Source organism: Salmo salar, chromosome 06 (assembly GCF_965601325.2).
Source record: "Salmo salar chromosome 06, fSalSal1, whole genome shotgun sequence".
NCBI classification, from domain to species: domain Eukaryota; kingdom Metazoa; phylum Chordata; class Actinopteri; order Salmoniformes; family Salmonidae; genus Salmo; species Salmo salar.
The window spans coordinates 23,773,294-23,796,407 of NC_138296.1; the positions used below are offsets into that span (position 1 = coordinate 23,773,294).

The 23,114-nt window shown below is 46.0% G+C and overlaps 1 protein-coding gene across 3 annotated transcripts in view; it reads right to left on the reverse strand.

The window, feature by feature from the left end:
• septin9b (septin-9) overlaps window positions 1-23,114 on the reverse strand; it is a 116,599-nt gene that overhangs the window by 53,312 nt on the left and 40,173 nt on the right. Inside the window, exons 1-2 of one of the 3 annotated variants that reach the window (XM_045719946.2) lie at window positions 20,621-20,925; window positions 1,338-2,090 (exon numbers count right to left, since the gene is read on the reverse strand). In XM_045719946.2, coding sequence (XP_045575902.2) covers window positions 1,338-2,090; window positions 20,621-20,675 — 808 coding nt within the window. In that variant the 5' untranslated portion in view covers window positions 20,676-20,925. Of the gene's footprint in view, window positions 1-1,337; window positions 2,091-2,426; window positions 2,542-20,620; window positions 20,926-23,114 lie in introns of those variants that run through there. The other 2 variants (XM_014202870.3, XM_045719945.2) reach the window with 2 other exon arrangements.

Consider the following 23,114-nt stretch of genomic DNA (forward strand, 5'->3'; position numbering starts at 1 on the left):
TATCCTATTCATTCAGTCAATTTAGGGCTGGGTGGTATACCGTATTTTACTATATACACACACCGGTAATGATGCACGGACCGGTTTGAGTTTCTTGACCTTCTGTAACAGTATGTTTGGTTTGTTAAATGTGATACGCAACTCCTATGTGAATAATGTGTGTTTTTATAGTTTATTCCATTTGCTACTAGAGTCACAGTGGGGAAATTATAGTAAAAAGTGCAGAAATTGATGAAAATGCTAAAAAGTATTTTTGTTTGGAGTATAAATGGAGAAAGCCCCATTGAAATCCCGTATAATGTATTTGTTGTCACCCTAGTGTCATGAATTACTCATAAAGCATATTTAGAACTTGTATTATTCAAAAACCTAAAATACCGTCAAATACCGTCAAAAATACTGCGATGTGATATTCTGGCCATATCGCCCAGCCCTAAGTCAATTTATAGCTATATGAATGTGGCCATATCACTCAACTCTAGTTCAAACCCCAAAAAGCTCAAGGCTAGGTCAGGTTAGACAGAGGAAAGGAAGGCTATCTATCATTCTGGTTTTGAATGATCCATCTTTACAGAAGGACTTTACTGCATGTCTACACAGGACATAGCTGAAGTATAGACCAGGAACTATGAAACACAACCACTACTTTACTGCATTCTTAACACCGGAGTCTACCCTGTAAAAACATCACTTCCAGGAATATCTGAAATGAAAACCAAGGGAGTACCACATCATGTATAGTTCAGTTTCACAATTCACAGCTATGTCAACCTCTGTCTGCTTCAATTCAGTCCTTCATGAGGGCCGGATGTAATGGTTAGAGTACACTAAACTTGGCTGGCTGGCTGGCTAGCTGACTGACTGACTGACTGGCTGAGCCCATTTTTACTGCTGGGCCTCAGCTGGGATCCTCATCATTACTCTGCCCAATATTCCCAGTCAGACATCCAGACAGCACAGCAGCAAGAGCTCATGAGAAACCATCTGTAATGGTACTGTCACCTTGCAGAGTTCGGCTGCACTTTGTCTGAGTAAAAGGTGACTATTCACATGTCAAATAAGACAGATTGTGTATCTAAACTGTCTTGAAAGGGTGTGAGCACTGAAAACAAATGCAATTGACCTTCTACAACACAAATGATTCTGATCAAATCAAAGGAGCAACCCCTGAACTTTAAAAAAACAAGTGTGTACTTCTTACTTTCTCTACATTCTCTCTCAGCACAGAGCAGTTGTGAAATACAGTCTTCAAAATAGAGAGAGCACACAGAGGTGAAATGAACAAGCATTAGAGACTAATGCATAGATGTGTCAGACATAGAATTAGATTGACTTACTCTCTATAGGTCTGACGACGGGTGTCTCGCTGACCGGGGGCTGTGTCCTCTCACTCCTGGGCTCCACCAGGCTGGGCAGGGGGCCACTGGGCGCTGCGGGGTGGCTGTTGTTCTCCACCACCCTGACCGGAGGTGGTGCTGCCATCTCTGGCTGTCGGAAGACAGGCATCTCGGGTCTCCTGGAAGTAAGGCCCTCGACAGGACTGGCCATGGTGGGGTCGGTCCTCCTCTGAGGGGGGTCAGGGATCCGGGTGGCTGAGGGAGGCTGGGAGTCCCCCCTCCTGGGTGCCCCGGGGGGCTCGTGGGGCCGAGAGAGGGAGATCTCTGCCCGTCTGTGTGCCGAGCTGGAGCTGGAGCTGGTGGAGCTCTCTGGGACGACTCCGGCTCGAGAACCAAGGCTCTGGGCCTCGGGCCTCTTCAGGCCGAAGCGGGCGATACCTGGGCTGGGCGAGCTGTCAATCTGCTTGGACGACACCTCAATGGAGATCTCGGTCCGGCGGGTGTAGGCTGTATCCAGGGCACGACCTCCTACCACGCCCCCGGACAGCTCCATGCGTCTCAGGCTGGTTTTGGGAGAGCAGGGGTTGGAGTCAGAAGGTGAGGTTCTGGAGGGGTAGTCAGAGTTGCGGGAGGAGCCCAGGTCGTGGAAGCTTCGCTGGCTGGAGGTGGAGGAGCGGAGGTTGGTCTTACGGGACAGAGGGGAGGGGTTGATGGAGACGTCAGACTCCTCCACCTCAAACGACCTCTTTAGTGCTGGAAAAGAGAAGACATGTTGTGGTCAGTCAACACAGACGAATTGTGTTGCCTTGTAAATTAATCAAGTAATATAATGAATGGATTAATAAACATCAAGATATGCATCAGTATATATCACAATCACAAAGGCTACCAACATACAAGAGGGGAAAGCGTTTCAGATTTTGATTCATCTCTTGGAAAAAATTGTATGCCTACAATTTGATTTCTAAAGTGTTTGAGGAACGCTATTCAAAAATCAAGTTGAAAACGGAATCACTGTGTCACATAAAACAAAAACCCTACGGAATCCCAATGAAACTAAAATATTAACAGGGAAAGTCCGTTCATTACCTGATTTAATACGCTTCACATATTTTTTCATCATTGCGATTTAGTTATTTAGCGTTCCTTCACTGAAAACGTGACTGACTCACAACAAACCGATGCGCACACTGTTCAAACAACCACAGAGCGGGGGGTGTATTCATTACCTCTTATGACGGAAACCGTTTACGGGTTAAGAACAAATGGAAGCAAACGGACCGAAACATGGCGGGACCTACCTGAATTTGTCCAATGGAAACTCTAGGTTTCGTTGCAAAACTTTTGGAGTAAACTGTTTCTGTTTGGAGTAAACGGTTTCTGTTAAATATTATAAAACATTTTACAACAGAATCGGCGTAATGAATACACCCCTGCGCTCGCCCTGCCCATAAATTGTGAGGAATCAGCAGGTATTTTTCAATAAAAAAATACTCAAATTCTGTTCAATTCTGCCCATTGAATAAAAACGCGGTTCTATCAACGAATAAAATAGATAAGCAGCAACAGGTTGGCTAACGGTGTGACCTTTATATATACCATCTATGGGTGGGACCTTTATATATACCATCTATGGTTAGGACCTTTATATATACCATCTATGGTTAGGACCTTTATATATACCATCTATGGTTAGGACCTTTATATATACCATCTATGGGTGGGACCTTTATATATACCATCTATGGGTGGGACCTTTATATATACCATCTATGGTTAGGACCTTTATATATACCATCTATGGGTGTGACGTGCATCATGTGTTGGTCACATGGCACACTTACATTTATAGTAAAACCTGAAGCTGATTATAATATAATTATCTTTAGTAATTTCTTTAGTAATCTCTTTAGTAATTACGTTTCTACAATAGAAGGACCAATATTAGTCTAGCCCAGCTCACTAGAAATAGTATCCTACGCACTCTTCAGCATTCTGATTTCTAGTGAAATATCTTCACGCTTCAAATAAATTAAGCATCATCACACACCCAACCACCCCCATTTGCACACACACACACACACACACACACACACACACACACACACACACACACACACACACACACACACACACACACACACACACACACACACACACACACACACACACACACACACACACACACACACACAGGGCTTTTGCCCAGACAGTTTCATGCTATAATCTTTATAAAATTATCCTTGAAAGCTAGCTATAGTCAGAGCATTCTTATGCTATTTAAGTGTCAGCCATGCCAAATTCAATTTATTATTCCATTAGCAAACACTGAGTTCTGCATATCAACAGGATGCCTTAACTAACCAAGGTAGACAGGGGAGTTGGCTAAAGCACTGGCAGATCTGGAGCCAGGCTAGTAGTGCAATGAGTCCCAGGTAAAACGATTTGGGACCTGGGACTTATTGTTTCCAGTTGTTGTTGTTGTTATGTTTCTGTTGTGTTTCTAAGTTGGCCTTACAGCCGTACAGTCAGGGTTGGGTAGGTTACTTTCTAAATGTAATCCGTTACAGTTACAAGTTACCTGTCCAAAAGTGGAATCAGTAAAGTAACTTTTGGATTACCCAAACTCGGTAATGTAATCTGATTTCATTAAGTTACTTTTAGATTACTTTCACGTTAAAATGCATTAGAAGAAGACAAACATGTACGTTACCAATTGAACGACATCTATTTCAGGATAAATCAATGTTCAAGTTTACATAGCTGGCCATATATGGATGTAAAATTTTACTTTATGGGTTTGTTTGTTATTATACTACATATAATAATATGATTAAATGATATCCTTACATTAAAAACCAAAGTCTATCAGTATAGATTAGCCACATTGTTTTACCAGAGCATAACCCCCAAACTAAGGACATATTAGCCAGCCCTACTCTGTTGTTTATGATTTTGTTGTCATGGAGGACTGATTGGGCTCATTGATTCCAGTTGATAAATAAATGCTGGCTTGTGGAATGGCATGCTTTGACCAATAATAACAAGTGATATCTGTATCGCCGTAGACTAAACCGCTGCTATCATCCTTACCTCCAAGCGTTTATGCAAGTTGGATAATCTTTGGATGCCAACAGCAGTCGCACCATTGGAAGAGATAGCTTGAACTGTAGCCTACAAAAGCCTCTTTCTGCTCTTTTCCCACAATCAAACCCATTTGGTGTGTCATCAACCCCTGACTTGTGGTCAGACTCGCTCAGGTGGAACAATCTTAAATGTTTTCAATGCTGATTTGAATATCATTGAAAAACAGAGAAGTGTCAAAGATTTTCTTTCTGAATTTAAAAGTAATCCTCAAAGTAATCACCTAGTTTTTCAAAAGTATCTGTCATCTGATTACAATATTTTTGCTGGTAACGTAACGGATTACAGTAACTGTTTTTGTAACCCCTGACATGTAACAGATTACATGTAATTAGTTACTCCCCAACCCTGCATACCATATGGGGTTCCATTGGTTTCGTGTCAGTTTGGAGGTTGCGACACCTGGCTAACCTCTGCTCCTCCGGACTAGGGCCCTGGAGCTCCCAAATAAACAACCCAGCCAGCGCCAGCATCTTCCCCACTCAGAAGGCCCCAAGCCAGGGAGCAGCATGGGGGTAATAGACCCCCTTATGGAGTACACTATTTCACACACTTGGTTCTTTTTATCAGGTTTTTGTGTGGTATTACTGAATAAAAGCCATGCTGGCTGCAGTTTAGGCAGGGCTACATCAAGATGTAAAGATGTGTGAGTAGATACATGACAGATGCTGTACTATTGATGGTGTTTGACACAGAATTCTGGGTGTAATAGCTGAACTTGGCAACAGTTCAGAAATAGTTTAATTCCACTGAGGAAAGAGACCAAAATGAGGAGTAACATTTTTCAGGATGCATTTTGGATATTTTTGTGATATAAAAATGGTGTGTCTGCTTAAACAAGACTGAGTCTCACTGGCTCCTCTAAACTCCCTCTAACCTGCTGTATAGATATAGGAAATCTCAGCTGGTTGACGGTTATCAACAGATTGGCATTCCAGGTCTGTTAGCACTCCGGGCTCTCCAGGTACTTTGGACCCATGGTCCCGGACAATGGCTGGCTTTATCCCAGCGCTCCCTGGCTAATAGTGGTCCGCCCTGGGCATGCCAGCGAGGTGCGGCCAGGTGACTGATGGCCAACTGTTACAAACAGGGATTAGGTTTCCTCCCTGAGACAAGAAGAGGGATCTGGCCCACTGTCAGCAGGGCCGTGTTTACATTTTACATTTTGGTCATTCAGCAGATGCTCTTATCCAGTGCATTAATTCAGCCAAGACAACCACATCACAATCACTGTAAGTAAAACTTTCCTCAAGCTATCAGCAAAATCAATGCTAATTAGTATTTGTTCATTGGGGCACAGCGTTAGAATATTTTTTTGCAATGGGGAACAAATATGAGCGCTTCATATTGGACAAGTCTAGGTAGTCCCACAATGTTTCAATCCGTTTTCTACCGTTTGGTGATTAATGAACTCAACCCAAGATAGTGGCCTGATGATGAGTGTGATAGAGAGTGCTGTGTTGTTAAGGCTGTATCTCAATAGTATAAAATGACCTCAGTCTCTCCATCTATTTTCCTACATCTGCACTAACATTAAAGAACTGGTCTTTTGAAAGTGAGTTCCTGGAAAGAATCCCCCATATCCTGTTGAAAACCAGTTTGGGAAGCCAATAAGATGATCAATCACATAGTAGTACACCTGGGATCCGGAGGAGTGGGGATAACTAACCTGGTGCACCACATGAATAACAGCTTCCAGCCTATATTCATAAAGCGTCTTAGAGTAGAAACGTTGATCTAGAATAAGTTTAGCCTTTTACATTACAATTAATGTATGGGGGGTAACTGATCCTAGATCAGCACTCCTACTCGGAGACGCTTTATGAATACAAACCCAATGGTCTCAGCTGATCCATATAATTCTGACCAGCTTTGAGGAGAGACAGAGGCTGTCCTGATGTGCCTACAGTGTATTACAGTTCACTGACAGCCATGCTAGTGGAAAAGGGATACCTACCGTAATTTCCGGACTATAAGCCGCAACTTCCCACGCTTTGAACCTCGCGGCTTAAACAATGACGCGGCTAATATATGGATTTTTCCCGCTTTCAATTTTTTTTGAAAGGAGATGACTTCAGTGGTTTCAGTGCACAGGAGGAGGAAGATAGTGACCAATGACTTTCTTGGTAGGCTACTGTTTACTGCTAATTATTATTTTTTTGTTACAAGCCGTGTTTCGTTAAAGCCTATTTATTTTTGTTACAAGCCGTGTTTCATTAAAGCCTATTTATTTTTGTTACAAGCCGTGTTTCGTTAAAGCCTGTGTAAAGTTAATTTGTTTCAATGTACCGGTAGGCACCTGCGGCTTATAGACATGTGCGGCTTATTTATGTTCAAAATAAAAAAAAAAATTCAATTCAGTGGGTGCGGCTTATATTCAGGTGCGCTCAATAGTCCGGAAATTACGGTAGTCAGTTGCGCAACTGAACGCATTCAACTGCAATGTGTCTTTTGCATTTAATCCATCAGAGTGGTGCAGGGGGCTGCAGCCACGTCATCGGCACAGTTGTTGGGGGTTAACTGCCTTGCTCAAGGGTAGAACAGCAGATTTTTCCACCTTGCTGGCTCGGGGAGTCAAACCAGTGAACTTTCGATTACTGGCCCGCCGCTCTTAACCCGCAAGGCTACCTGCCGCCCCGTGATAAGGAGAGTCATGCATCTGGATCGAGATAAGGACTAATCCATGTGGCCCATGCTACAAACAAACATATACCAGATCTGCTACCACAGCTGACTAACCACCTGATGCTACGGCTGATCCTGCCTAACAGATCTAGAAAAACACAGATCTAGACCAGTGATGTCACAAAGAACACTTCTAAGACAAAATGGCATGAACAAAATGGACCATGAAATTTCATCTACCTGTAGATATGGCTGATATAATGCTTTATGAGACATATAAAGCCGTTTAGATACAGTGATTCAACAGGAAATAAGGAAGAGACTAAAACAACATCCCTGATGAAGTCATACTTACATAACAGAAATAACAGAAATTACTTGAAGCAAGGATGAATAGTTACAGTAGTTAGTCCCATAGAGATCCTATTAAATGATTAGCATTCTAATTCCTAATTCTATGGTTAGTCTTGTGTAGCCTCTTTCAGTCCACTTAACAGTAAAAAGAGGAATCATCTCAACTCAAAGAATATAGTAGATCCACAACACAAAAGTGCCATTTAAAGGGACACTTAACCACTTGTTAACCTCATATTCATTATCTCCAGCACCATACCAGGGTCTACATTTGTTGCGACAGTCTTCACAGTGTTGAGGATCCAACCAACAGATATTGTGACTGATGTAATGACCAGTCTGGGTGTAGTGGTGTTAGGGGAGGACAAAAGAGAAGGGAGCTGTGTGTGTGTGTGTGTGTGTGTGTGTGTGTGTGTGTGTGTGTGTCGGATCTGTGGTAAGAGAGGCACCAGCTGTCTGGAGGCCCTACAGACAGACAGGAGACACAGGCACTCTCAGCTCTGTGTGTGTGTGTGTGTGTGTGTGTGTGTGTGTGGTGTGTGTGTGTGTGTGTGTGTGTGTGTGTGTGTGTGTGTGTGTGTGTGTGTGTGTGTGTGTGTGTGTGTGTGTGTGTGTGTGTGTGTGTGGCCCTCTCCCCCTGTGTAGTAAGGTAAACACTGAGGGGTTGGAGCCTGGCTCACTGAGGCTCTGACGCACATCTCAGCCACTGGCCCCTAAATCACTACTGTGTTATACTCACACAATACTGCAGGAGGGGAACTGAGAGAGAGAGAGAGAGAGAGAGAGAGAGAGAGAGAGAGAGAGAGAGAGAGAGAGAGAGAGAGAGAGAGAGAGCGAGAGGGGGACTGTGTATAGTATGTGTTTATGTGTTTGCATGCCAGTGTGTGTGTGTGGTGCCTCCATGTCAGCTTGTCTGTATGTTTCCCAGCTCAAGGACAAAGGCGTGTGAAGCCTCAAAGAGTCTTTATCAGGAGCTGTACAGTATCAATGAGATAACAGTGATCACAAGCCTCCTAGCAACAGCTAGATAATTATAATGAGGACCAAATGTCAACTCTGGTCTTTATTTTATTCACCTCTTTACCTTCCTCTACCTTTCTCTACCTCTACCTCTACCTCTCTCTCTCCCCCTCTCTCAATTCAATTCAATTTAATTTAAGGGCTTTATTGCCATGGAAAACATATGCAAACACTGCCAAAGCAAGTGAAGTAGATAATAAACAAAAGTGAAATAAACATTACACTCACAAGAGTTCCAAAAGAATATTATGTGCAAATATAGTTAAAGTACAAAAGGGAAAATAAATAAACATAAATATGGGTTGTATTTACAATGGTGTTTGTTCTTCACTGGTTGTCCTTTTCTTGAGGCAACAGGTCACATGTCTTGCTGCTGTGATGGCACACTGTGGTATTTTACCCAATAGATATGGGAGTTCATCAAAATTGGATTTGTTTTCAAATTCCTTGTATATCTGTGTAATCTGAGGGAAATACGTGTCTCTAATATGGTCATACATTTGGCAGGAGGTTAGGAAGTACAGCTCAGTTTCCACCTCATATTGTGGGCAGTGTGCACATAGCCGGTCTTCTCTTAATTATATATTTTTTATTTATTTTTGTTTTCTCATGATTTGGTTGGGTCTAATATGTTGCTGTCCTGGGGCTCTGTGAGGTCTGTTTGTGTTTGTGAACAGAGCCCCAGGACCAGCTTGCTTAGGGGGCTCCTCTCCAGGTTCATCTCTCTGTAGGTGATGGCTTTGTTATGGAAGGTTCTGGAATCGCTTCCTTTTAGGTGGTTGGGTGATTAGGTGGTCTTTTCTGGATTTTGATAATTAGTGGGTATCGGCCTACTTCTGCTCTGCTTGCATTATTTGGTGTTTTACGTTGTACACAGGATATTCTTGCAGAATTCTGCATGCAAAGTCTCAATTTGGTGTTTGTCCCATTTTGTGAATTCTTGGTTGGTGAGCGGACCCCAGACCTCACAACCATAAAGGGCAATGGGTTCTATAACTGATCCAAGTATTTTTAGCCAGATCCTAATTGGTATGAGAAGACTTTGCCTATGTTTGGGTTTGTTTGTCAACTCTCTCTCTCTCTCTCTCTCTCTCTCTCTCTCTCTCTCTCTCTCTCTCTCTCTCTTATCCTCTCCCCACTCTTCTCTCTTAGCCTGTCTTAAAACTTGTTTTCCAGGGCCTCCCGAGTGGCACAGTGGTCTAAGGCACTGCAGTGCTTGAGGCGTCACTACAGATCTGGGTTTGATCCCGGGCTGTGTCGGAGCCGGCAAGACTTTGCCTATGTTTGGGTTTGTTTGTCAATCTCTCTCTCTCTCTCTCTCTCTCTCTTATCCTCTCCCCACTCTTCTCTCTTAGCCTGTCTTAAAACTTGTTTTCCAGGGCCTCCCGAGTGGCACAGTGGTCTAAGGCACTGCAGTGCTTGAGGCGTCACTACAGATCTGGGTTTGATCCCGGGCTGTGTCGGAGCCGGCCACGGCCGGGAGACCCATGAAGCGGCACACAATTGGCCCAGCGTCGTCCGGGTTAGCGGAGGATTTGGCCGGCTGAGATGTCCTTGTCCCATCATGCTCTAGCGACTGCTGTGGCGGCCGGGGTGCATGCACGCTGACTTCGGTCGCCAGCTGTACGGTGTTTCCTCCGACACATTGGTGCGGCTCGCTTCCAGGTTAAGCAATCAGTGTGTCAAGAAGCAGTGCAGCTTGGCAGAGTCGTGTATTGGAGGACGCATGGCTCTCGAACTTCGCCTCTCCTGAGTCCGTACGGGAGTTGCAGCGATAGGACAAGACTGTAACTACCAATTGGATATCACGAAAAAGGGGTAAAAAAAGTACAAAAAAATAAAATAATGACTTGTTTCCCAAACACACTAAGACAGTCGTGAATATGGCACAACAAAGCCTATTCCCCCTCAGGAGACTGAAAAGATTTAGCATGGATCCTCAGATCCTCAAAAGGTTCTACAGCTGCACCATCGAGAGCATCCTGACTGGTTGCATCACTGCCTGGTATGGCAACTGCTCGGCCTCCGACCGCAAGACACAAGACCCAGTACATCACTGGGACCAAGCTTCTCTCCATCCAGGACCTCTATACCAGGCAGTGTCAAAGGCCCTAAAAATTGTCAACGAATCCAGCCACCCTGTTCTTAGCCTGTCTTAAAACTGTTCTCTTAAGACTATTCTCTCTGTTTCCGCACGGCAAGCTGTACCGGAGCACCAAGTCTAGATCCAAGAGGCTTCTAAACAGCTTCTACCCCCAAGCAATAAGACTCCTGAACAGCTATTTTTCACTTATCACTTTTTTTCCTTGAAACTTCTTAAAGCGTTGTTGGTTAAGGGCCTGTAAGTAAGCATTTCACTGTAAGGTCTACACCTGTTGTACTTGGCTCATGTAACAAATAACATTTGATTTGATTTGATAAAGGCACCCACCACGTGATCAGCTGATTGTCAGCCAGAAGGAGCAGAAGAGTACAGTTAAAGTCCTCATGACCAATGTGCTCCTCACAGTTTATTAGAAATATTGAGGCAAATTCAAGGGGTCTGAATGATCAGTAGATGTTGCACAACATGCAGATTCTGATCTGTGATTGGCCAATTGTGCCCTTTTTACAGCTGAGAGTGTCAGAGAAGACAATGGTGTGTGACCCTTGACCCTCAACAAAGTGGACAGGTCGGTGCGGGTGAGAACTCCTACTCTCAGCCTAGATCAGTACTGATCCTGATACCTGTTGAATTCACACAGGTTCCAGTGAAATAAGTCCAACTCTTTCTATGAGACACTTACACATAATAGAGAGGAAAATGAGGGCCTCAGCCTCGCCTCTCTCTCCTCTCTCTCCTCTCTCTCTCTCTCCTCTCTCTCCTCTCTCTCCCCTCTCTCTCCGCTCTCTCTCTCCTCTCCTCTCTCTCCTCTCTCTCCGCTCTCTCTCTCCTCTCCTCTCTCTCCTCTCTCTCCGCTCTCTCTCTCCTCTCTCCTCCTCTCTCTCCGCTCTCTCTCTCCTCTCCTCTCTCTCTCCTCTCTCTCCTCTCTCCTCCTTTCTCTCCTCTCTCTCCTCTCTCTCTCTCCTCTCTCTCCGCTCTCTCTCCTTTCCTCTCTCTCTCCTCTCTCCTCCTCTCTCTCCTCTCTCTCTCCTCTCTCTCCGCTCTCCCTCTCCTCTCTCTCCTTTCTCCTCCTTTATCTCCTCCTCTCTCCTCTCTCTCTCCCCTCTCTCTCTCTCCTTTCTCCTCCTCTATCTCCTATCTCTCCTTTCTCCTTCTATCTCTCCTCTGTACTCTCTCTCCTCCTCTCTCTCTCTCCTCTCTCTCTCTCCTCTCTCTCCTCTCTCTCCTCTCTCTCTCTCCTCTCTCTCTCCTCCCTCTCCTCTATCCTCCTCTCTCCTCCTCTCTCTCTCTCCTCTCTCCTACTCTCTCTCTCCTCTCTCCTCTCTCTCTCCTCTCTTCTCCTCCTCTCTCTCCTCCCTCTCCTCTCTCTCCTCTCTTCTCCTCCCTCCTCTCTCCTACTCTCCCTCTCGTCTCTCCTCCTCTCTCTCCTCTCTCCTCCTCTCTTCTCCTCCTCTCTCTCTCCTCTCTCTCCTCTCTTCTCCTCCTCTCTCTCTCCTCCTCTCTCTCATCTCTCTTCTCCTTCCCCTCTCTCTCTCCTCTCTCTCCTCTCTCCTCTCTCTCCTCTCTCTCCTTTCTCCTCCTCTCTCTCTCTCCTCTCTCTCCTTTCTCCTCCGCTCTCTCTCTCTCTCCTCTCCTCTCTCCTCTCTCTCTTGTCTCTCTCTCCTCCTCTCAGGTTCCAGTGAAATAAGGCCAACTCTTTCTATGAGACACATACACATAACAGAGAGGAAAAGAAGGGCCTCAACCAGCGTGAGATGAGGTACAACCCAAAATATTGTATGAGCATGAGTGAGAGTTGTGCCTATTCCTTCTCAATGCACACACATATAATGCCTTATAAGTGCTTTTCTAATGCCATGTGATAGCACTCATAGAAAATGTTACCGGCCAAACTCACCTCATCAAGGCTACATCACATCCCTCTCCAAAAGGTGTCCATTACAGTTGTCAAACACACTCTCCAACTCGAGCAGGAAAAGTTCATATTAGCTAAAAGAAAAGGGAAGTCTTTCATTGCTTTGTTGTATGTTGAAGGCTGGTGATAACTCAAGAAGCCACGGCTTGGCTTGGCTGGGCGGGCGTGTGTGTTCTTTGTTCTGTGTGTGTGTGTGTCTGTGTGTGTATGTGGGCAGAGTATAAGTTACACTCCACATGTTCTACAGGGAGAATAACAAAGAGCGGTAGCTGAAAACATACAAAGGCCTGCTATGTTCTCCCTGCCTGGGAGTGACCCCAGCAGTAGGTTCCAGTAGCCTCCAGCTACAACACACACAGCACGGTGGCAGAGGCAGGACACCTGTGTTAGCCGTGAGAGGTGAACTGATAGGGCAGATAAGGACGGAGACGGCTGGTTGGCCTTTCAGCTCCTGGCAGGGGACACTTCCTGTGCTGTCCTCCAATGGGGTTCTCTAATAGAGTGGGGTCAGGGAAGCTACTGTGCAGAACAATGACAGATTGGCACAAAATGTAATAGTTAAGTTGGGAAACCAGTATTTGAGTGGGCTTGCTTTGTAATGCATTGTGCAGGTCAGATTCAAAATGCCAGATGAAATGCCTTGGGAAGCAGTTAAAAAGATTGAGCAATCAATCACGTTAACAATACGTTTTCAATGCCTTCTCAATGCGTTTTTACTGGACATGATTGGTCATCCCATTAACGCGAATCATCATAGAGCACAAGGGTTTAATTCCACTTTGTGTCCTGAAAAGCTGTCTGATTAGACCGTCTCAGACACTGATCCTTCCTCCCTGTTGAAAACCACCCAGAATGTGTCGGATTCTGTAGCTCCCATACATTCTAACAATCCCCTCTAGATATGGGATGTTCAGAAGACATGTTTTAGGTTATATAACGTACACTAACCAACTGAGGGGTATTCAGAGAAAACAACCACAGCTAAATCACACTTTGCTTAATTCTGGGTTTCTACAGTATGTGAAAGACTTGATGTATGTCCCAAATGGCACCCTATTCCCTATGGGCCCCGGTCAAAAGTAGTGCACTAAATAGCAAATAGGAGGATGCCATATGGGATGCAACCTTGGATCTCTACCTCTGGTCTAATTTCTGCCCTGCCTGTCAGAAACTGAGCCTATAAAAAGAGGTCGCCCCTTCATGTAGTTGTCATGGTAGCATTGGCTTGTACTGCAGGCTGAGGGAATACTTCCTGAGGGGAGGGGATAGCCCAAAGCATAACATAGCTAAGAACTGACTGTCATATGATGACATAAAGTAACCACTTGTGTTATTCATATCAACCATTAGTGGAACACAAAATAAGTACTTAAAGAATGATCTAAGATCAGATTGTTTTACCTCCAATACTGACCTGAACCTTTAATGGAGATAAGAGTATATCTAACCCTGAATCAGTGGCAACTTCTACTTCTCCTCACTGCCAACTTCTACTACATTGGCAGTGAGGAGAGGGTTAAAGCTGAGAGCAGGGCAGGCACTGAAGCTCCTCTGCTCCTCTGTAAAGAGAAGAGATGCCAGGCTGTGTGGATATCCACTCCTCTGTAAAGAGAAGAGAGGCCAGGCTGTGTGGATATCCACTCCTCCTCTGTAAAGAGAAGAGAGGCCAGGCTGTGTGGATATCCACTCCTCCTCTGTAAAGAGAAGAGAGGCCAGGCTGTGTGGATATCCACTCCTCCTCTGTAAAGAGAAGAGAGGCCAGGCTGTGTGGATATCCACTCCTCCTCTGTAAAGAGAAGAGAGGCCAGGCTGTGTGGATATCCACTCCTCCTCTGTAAAGAGAAGAGAGGCCAGGCTGTATGGATATCCACTCCTCCTCTGTAAAGGGAAGAGATGCCAGGTTGTGTGGATATCCACTCCTCCTCTGTAAAGAGAAGAGAGGCCAGGCTGTATGGATATCCACTCCTCCTCTGTAAAGAGAAGAGAGGCCAGGCTGTGTGGATATCCACTCCTCCTCTGTAAAGAGAAGAGAGGCCAGGCTGTGTGGATATCCACTCCTCCTCTGTAAAGAGAAGAGAGGCCAGGCTGTATGGATATCCACTCCTCCTCTGTAAAGGGAAGAGATGCCAGGTTGTGTGGATATCCACTCCTCCTCTGTAAAGAGAAGAGAGGCCAGGCTGTGTGGATATCCACTCCTCCTCTGTAAAGAGAAGAGAGACCAGGCTGTGTGGATATCCATTCCTCCTCTGTAAAGAGAAGAGATGCCAGGCTGTGTGTGGATATCCACTCCTCCTCTGTAAAGAGAAGAGAGGCCAGGCTGTGTGTTGATATCCTCTCCTCCTCTGTAAAGAGAAGAGAGGCCAGGCTGTGTGGATATCCACTCCTCCTCTGTAAAGAGAAGAGAGGCCAGGCTGTGTGGATATCCACTCCTCCTCTGTAAAGAGAAGAGAGGCCAGGCTGTGTGGATATCCATTCCTCCTCTGTAAAGAGAAGAGAGGCCAGGCTGTGTGGATATCCTCTCCTCCTCTGTAAAGAGAAGAGAGGCCAGGCTGTGTGGATATCCACTCCTCCTCTGTAAAGAGAAGAGAGGCCAGGCTGTGTGGATATCCACTCCTCCTCTGTAAAGAGAAGAGAGGCCAGGCTGTGTGGATATCCACTCCTCCTCTGTAAAGAGAAGAGAGGCCAGGCTGTGTGTGGATATCCACTCCTCCTCTGTAAAGAGAAGAGAGGCCAGGCTGTGTGTGGATATCCACTCCTCCTCTGTAAAGAGAAGAGATGCCAGGCTGTGTGTGGATATCCACTCCTCCTCTGTCTACCCAAACAATTTCACCCACCACAGAAATCTGCTCTCTCGCTCTCTGGAATTTCCTCTCACTGCCTAAACGCCCTCAGAATGTAAAAGACAGTAAGAAAGAGAGAGAGTGTGTGTGTGTGTGTGTGTGTGTGTGTGTGCGTGCGTGCGTGCGTGCGTGCGTGCGTGCGTGCGTGCGTGCGTGGGTTGGTGGATGTGTGTGTGGGGGGGAGGGGGGTGGTGGATGGGAACTACTTCACTCCACGGCTCTGGAGCAGTGGGACCTTGCCTGACCCCTCACCCTCCATGGATTCCTCTGCTCTATCAATCATGACATACATTCCGTCTGAAACTGGCAGCCTTGAGGTCGTTTGTGTGACTTCAAAATGTACAAATCAAATTCATCACCGATTGGATCGTCTCTAACAAATCTAACCAGTCAGAGTATCAAAGTGAATAACGTCATCATGTAGGCCGGCTCTGGAGCAACCACTCGGTTTCTGGGACCAATCAGAACGTCCAGAAAGTGTTCGCATTCTAGAAATTGTAGTGGAAGGAAGCAAATCCAGACTCATAGTGGAGAAGAAAGGTCAGTTTGGCTGGAGTGATGTAAATGGGTAGACAGGCAAAGTGGGACCTACATTAAAGTTGAACTCTAGTTTGTTTACGAAGACTATTCCTAAATCATTGCTGTTCTCCTGAGGTGGCTGCCATCTTCAGCAGCGGTACTACTGTCACGATCACTGTCCTCAAACTCCCTGTCATAAGTAAGCCAAGGCGCAGTGTGCCGGTAATTCCACATACTTTATTTAGAAGTGAAACAGAACAAAACAATAAACAGGATAAACAGAAAGAAACGTGACGTTCTGGGGCTGCTCAAAGGCAGCTACACCAAAACAATATCCCACAACTCAAGGACGGAAAAAGGGCTGCCTAAGTATGGTTCCCAATCAGAGACAATGATAGACAGCTGCCTCTGATTGGAAACCATACCTGGCCAAAACATAGAAATAAAATACATAAAATGCCCACCCCATATCACACCCTGACCTAACTGAACAGAGAAAAATGGCTCTCTCAGGTCAGGGCGTGACAGTACCCCCCCCCCCCAAAGGTGCGGAGTCCCGGCTGCAAACCTGAACCTATAGGGAGGGTCCGGGTGGGCATCTATACTTGGCGGCGGCTCTGGTTCGGGGCATAGCCCCCACACCGCCCGCTGATCCCCCCGCTTCGGTGTCGCCGGAGGAACCAGACCGTGGATCATCGCCGGAGGCTCTGAACTGCCGACCGCCACTGAAGACTCTGGGCTGCAGGCCGCCGCTGAAGACTCCGGGCTGGAGAGCGTCGCTGGAGGCTCCGGACTGGAGAGCGTCGCTCTCTTATGGCTGGCACAACCCGTCTTTGCTGGATGCTCAACCCAGCTCGACAACTGCAGGGCGCGGGCATAGATCGCACCGGCCTGTGAGTGCGCACTGGTGGCACTTGCCCTGTCACTCGCTCCCCACGGTAAGCACGGGGAGTTGGCTCAGGTCTCCACCCTGACTATGCCAAACTCCCCGTGTGCCATGGCTCTCTCAGGTCAGGGCGTGACAGTACCCCCCCCCCCCCCCCCCAAAGGTGCGGACTCCCGGCTGCAAACCTGAACCTATAGGGAGGGTCCGGGTGGGCATCTATACTTGGCGGCGGCTCTGGTTCGGGGCATAGCCCCCACACCGCCCGCTGATCCCCCCCGCTTCGGTGTCGCCGGAGGAACCAGACCGTGGATCATCGCCGGAGGCTCTGAACTGCCGACCGCCACTGAAGACTCTGGGCTGCAGGCCGCCGCTGAAGACTCCGGGCTGGAGAGCGTCGCTGGAGGCTCCGGACTGGAGAGCGTCGCTCTCTTATGGCTGGCACAACCCGTCTTTGCTGGACGCTCAACCCAGCTGGACAACTGCAGGGCGCGGGCATAGATCGCACCGGCCTGTGAGTGATCGCACCGGCCAACTACAGGACATCAGAGCATAAGATCAACCTAAGAGCCCCTTCAATAGAGCACAAACTCACATATTCAAATGTTGGTTGAAGCCCTCGCTTCAAACTCGTCGCCAAACCCACTGGCTTCAGGTCATCTACAAGTCTCTGCTAGGTAAAGCCCCGCCTTATCTCAGCTCACTGGTCACCATAGCAGCACCTACCCGTAGCACGTGCTCAAGCAGGTATATCTCACTGGTCACCCCCAAAGCCAATTCCTCCTTTGGCCGCCTCTCCTTCTAGTTCTCTGCTGCCAATGACTGGAACGAACTGCAAAAATCACTAAAGCTGGAGACTCTACCTCCCTCACTAGCTTTAAGCACCAGCTGTCAGGGCAGCTCACAGATCACTGCACCTGTACATAGCTCATCTGTAAATAGCCCATCCAATCTACCTCATCCCCATACTGTATTTATTTATTTATTTATTTATCTTGCTCCTTTGCACCCCGGTATCTCTACTTGCACATTCACCTTCTGCACATCTACCATTCCAGTGTTTAATTGCTATATTGTAATTACTTTTCCACCATGGCCTATTTATTGCCTTACCTCTCTTATCCTACCTCATTTGCACATGCTGTATATAGACTTTTCTACTGTATCATTGACTGTGTGTTTGTTTATTCCATGTGTAACTCTGTGTTGTATGTGCCGAACTGCTTTGCTTTATCTTGGCCAGGTCACAGTTGTAAATGAGAACTTGTTCTCAACTGGCCTACCTGGTTAAATAAAGGTGAAATAAAATAAAATAAATAGGTAGAATACATTCTAATTCACAATGTCTGCCACTTAGCAGACATTTAAATCCAAAGCGACTTACAGTCATGCATGCAAACATTTTCGTATGGGTGGCCACAGCGGGAATCCAACCCACCACCAATGGTCTACCAACTGAGTCACACCAGACCGCTTTTATCAAACAAAGCAGGACACACTTGTTTGAGTTGAGAACAGCTGAAGGCCCCAGTGGCCTGGTCAGTAGACCCAGGGTTGTGTCAGGATGAGGTCATAGCTGAGGTCATCACCAGGCTGTGGGAGCACCCTGTCCTCTGAGTCTCCTACTACCACAACACCCTGTCCTCTGAGTCTCCTACTACCACAGCACCCTGTCCTCTGAGTCTCCTACTACCACAGCACCCTGTCCTCTGATTCTCCTACTACCACAGCACCCTGTCCTCTGAGTCTCCTACTACCACAGCACCCTGTCCTCTGAGTCTCCTACTACCACAGCACCCTGTCCTCTGAGTCTCCTACTACCACAGCACCCTGTCCCCTGAGTCTCCTACTACCACAAAACCCTGTCCTCTGAGTCTCCTACTACCACAGCACCCTGTCCTCTGAGTCTCCTACTACCACAGCACCCTGTCATCTGATTCTCCTACTACCACAGCACCCTGTCCTCTGAGTCTCCTACTACCACAGCACCCTGTCCTCTGAGTCTCCTACTACCACAGCACCCTGTCCCCTGAGTCTCCTACTACCACAGCACCCTGTCCTCTGAGTCTCCTACTACCACAGCACCCTGTCCTCTGAGTCTCCTACTACCACAGTACCCTGTCATCTGAGTCTCCTACTACCACAGCACCCTGTCCTCTGAGTCTCCTACTACCACAGCACCCTGTCCTCTGAGTCTCCTACTACCACAGCACCCTGTCCTCTGAGTCTCCTACTACCCCAGCATCAGATAGTTACCATCCTTTAGGTTTTCACTCCAACCCTAATCTAGCACATCTGATTCTAATAATTAGCTGGTTGACAAACTGAACCAGTTTAGTTACAACTGGGGTTGGAACAAAAACCTACAGGAGGATAGCTTTCCTGGAACAGGGTTGGAGACCCCTGAGTTAGGATGACCGTATGGAAGAGTGACACATTTAACCTCATACAGTAGTGACAGTCAGAGACACCTCTCTTTCTATCTCTCCTTTGTGTTTATCACGTCACAGACATCGGAGAGTGAAGCACACACACACACACACACACACACACGTTCTGCATAATTGAGCTGTGACACAAAACACTGGGACACAGTCATGTATTCAGTATTCCCAAATCAGGAGGCATCCCACACTACTGGAAATGAAAGACAGTAGCCCATTAGCTTTGACAACAACCGAAAGAAAAATGTTTTTAACACAGACTTATACAATCACTTTGACAGCATTCCAGTCAGCATCTGACATCTTTTCTTCACTTTCCTCATCATTTCTTCTCCTCTTCCTGTATTCCTTTCCTTCATCTCAACTATTGTTTGTGTTCAGTCTTTCTTCAGAAACTGAAATCAGTATGCCACTGGTTGCAGCAGGCAGTTACAGGGAGTGAGCAGTGAGCACACAGCACATACCACTAGATACCTGGTGTTGACAGGGATCGGCTCTGGACAAGTGTGGATGCGTGCCTAACGGGCATGTGCTTGTGAAGTACGCAGGCAGACACGGACATGGGAGAGGTGTCAGCCTGTCAGTAAAGCCCACGGCTGGGGAGACGTACAGAGGATGGACGAGGTGCTGAGAGAGGAAGAGAAGGAGATGGAGGAGAGGGATGACAGAGGGAATCTGTGCCAGGGGCAGAGAGATGAAAAGGGGAAGAAAGCTCCTAAAAAGGAGGGAGGGATGTAGGGAAAGAGAGAGGTGGGGACGGTGGTGGTGGGATGGGGGAGGGAGAAGAGAGCCAGGTGTTACTCTCACAGCTGTGGTCAGTTGCTGAGTTTCTTTTAAAGGGATCTCTCTCTTTCCCTCTCCTTCTCTCTTGCTAGGGGTGGAGGGAGGTTTCACTGGAGGTACTACTCTGTATCCCCTGTAGGAAATTTGCTCCACAAATAGTTTGATTTGATTAGTGTTTTTGTAGTGAGAATGTATCAATAAAGAGCAGTAAAAAGCCAAGTTTCTCTCTCTCTCTCTCTCTTTCTGAGTTCCCCTGCCGGTCGTCCAGTGCCTTAAGAGAGCCTTATAAAGAGCTGCTAAATCAATGGCACACTGTGCTCTGAACTGAACACTCTCTCACACACCATATGCCCACATGACCTCCATGGCTGACACACACGCAGCTCACAGCAGCTACAGAAAGAGAGAGAAAGACAGAGAATAGTTGACCTGAAGAAGCAGTTGAAAAGTTGAAAAGGCAGAATTCCAAATGTAATGTTCCATTTCAATACCCACATTTAACATATAGAACTCTCAAAGAAAAATATATAATACAAAGTTTGGATATGATGTGTCCGCATGGCAGGACTGAAGATCTTCCCTAAAAGAGCAGTAAAGAAAAGACAGAAAGACAGAAAAAGAGGAGAAGAAGAGTCCAAAAGAGAAGACTAACCTTCAAAGTCTGATAGGATTCCTTCCAAGTGAGCATTAACAGTGGAATCAGACATTTTGTGGTTGAATCTGAGGGAGCAGGAATCCCTTATTCCCAAGCAAGGCAAAGTCTCCCAGACGCTGTCTCCCGCTTTAAACAAATCCCAAATTAGGAGCCCATGCAGGGGGGGGGGGCAGACAGAGGTAGCAGTTCACTGATCCAAGATTCCCTCTTTTAAAGCACCAACTTTTTTTCCTCCCTCTCTTCTCGTCCTCCTCCTCCCTCTTCCACTTTCAGAGCTGCTGTTGTTGCTGCAGAGCTTGGAATGAGAGAGCGATGACAACCCCCCACGCCCTCTCTCTCACTCTCTCCAGTTCTCTCTCTCTCGCTCTCTCTTTCTTCCTCCCTCCTTCCTTCCCTCCTTCCCTCCCTACTCCTTCCCTTTCCCTCTCTCTTGCTTTTCTTCCAGTGGTCTCTGCCTGTATTTAGTCCTGTGTTATTCCTGCTAGTGAAGATGTATCACAACCACTCTTCATACAGACGCACACTCACACACATTAGAAGACATGCACATTCACCAGTCACGTGTGCATACACCCATGAGCAAAGACGATCACTCACACGTGTGCACACACCCATGAGCAAAGACGATCACTCACACGTGTGCACACACCCATGAGCAAAAACGATCACTCACACGTGTGCACATACTCATGGGTAGACTCATCTGTTTTATCTTCCACAAGTATACACTAACTGTAAATATACACAAGTTTGAAGCAAGGAACACAACTTTGAAGCAATACAGATTCTCTGTATGCAATGCTGTGAGGAAAATAAAAACAGTTGATGGAAATATACAGTACCTTCAGAAAGTATTCACACCCCTTAAATTTTCCACATTTTGTCGTGTTACAAAGTGGGATTTAAATGGATGTAATTGTTTTGTTTTTTCAACGATCTAAACAAAATACTCCGTAATGTCAAAGTGGAAGGAAATTCCAACATTTGTAAAAAATGTATTAAAAATGAAACACTAATATACCTTGATTAGATAAGTATTCAACCCCCTGAGTCAATACATGTTAGAATCACATTTGGCAGCGATTGCAGCTGTGAGTCTTTCTGGGTAAGTCTCTGAGAGCTTTCATAAAACGGGTGGGTCTAATCCTGAATGCTGATTGGTTAAAAGCGCATTCCAGCCGGTGTCTATTCCACAAGTACCACCGGCAAAATCTATGACATTAAAATGCCTATTTACTCTATTCCATCTGACTGTGCAATCCACTGTCTCATCAGCCCAGGCAGGGAAGTTATGCATTTGATCTCCACTATAAAAAGCATATAGTTTCATTTTCAACAGCGGAGATTTGTATAAACCTTACTGTCTGTTTCTCCGACATTTGAAACATTGTTTCAATATTCAAATTCGATCTCCAACTGTCCCATAGTAATGAACGTGTAGGGGTCGGGAGTCGGGATGAGAGAGAGAGACAGGCAGCGTCCTCAGCCAAACGAAATCATGAATCAGCTGGCATCATTTTTATGGATATATACAAAGAAATGTCAATTGAAAAAAGGTAAAACGAAACGAAGTGCAGCTAGTTTGTAGTCTTTCTAGCTTCAGTTTGAAGTTATTGTGTTAGCTGTGTTGTTGGCTAGCTCCTCTGAACAACAGTGTCCTAACGAGAGAGCACATTTTCTATGCCAGGCGAAATTTCGCCTCATTAGCTCATTGTTATGGCTGTATCCAAATACATGTCACTAGAAAACAGCTTAAACAAATGTTGTTACTGTTGTTATTATCTGTTGTTATTATCTGCACTGTTTGACAGTAAGTTAGCCATAGTTGGCTAGCTAGCAAGCAAGGTAAAATAATGTTGCAGCCAGAATGGCAATGGAACATTTAGAACGAACGACTGGGTCGTGTCCATAAATACAGAACAAAAAGACTAAATGACTGGGTCGCGTCCCTGGTAACCAAACCAATAGAACGAACGACCAGCCGGTTTGGGTAGCAACCCAAAATTTGTTTCGGGACTATATCCTGTGGAACGATGAAATAGTATGAATACATTCATCAAAATAACATTTTTTATGAAAATATGTCAATCATTATTGTAATATGTTGGTAACCTGTTGTATATAAGTGATAATGCCCTAGAAGCTGGAGTTTGGAGGAGATATTGGCACGGTTTGCCGACCCAATATATCCTCCAAACACCGGCTTTTCCGGCATTATCACTTATTCCACACCCGGATTGTGCAACATTTGCCCATTATTCTTTATACAATTCTTCAACCTCTGTCAAATTTTTTGTTGATCATTGCTAGACAACCGTTTTCAGGTCTTGCCATATATTTTCAAGTAGATTTAAGTCAAAAGTGCAACTCGGCCACTCATTCCCTGTCTTGGTAAGCAACTCCAGTGTAGATTTGGCCTTGTGTTTTAGGTTATTGTCCTGCTGAAAGGTAAATTCATCTCCCAGTGTCTGGTGCAAAGCAGACTGAACCA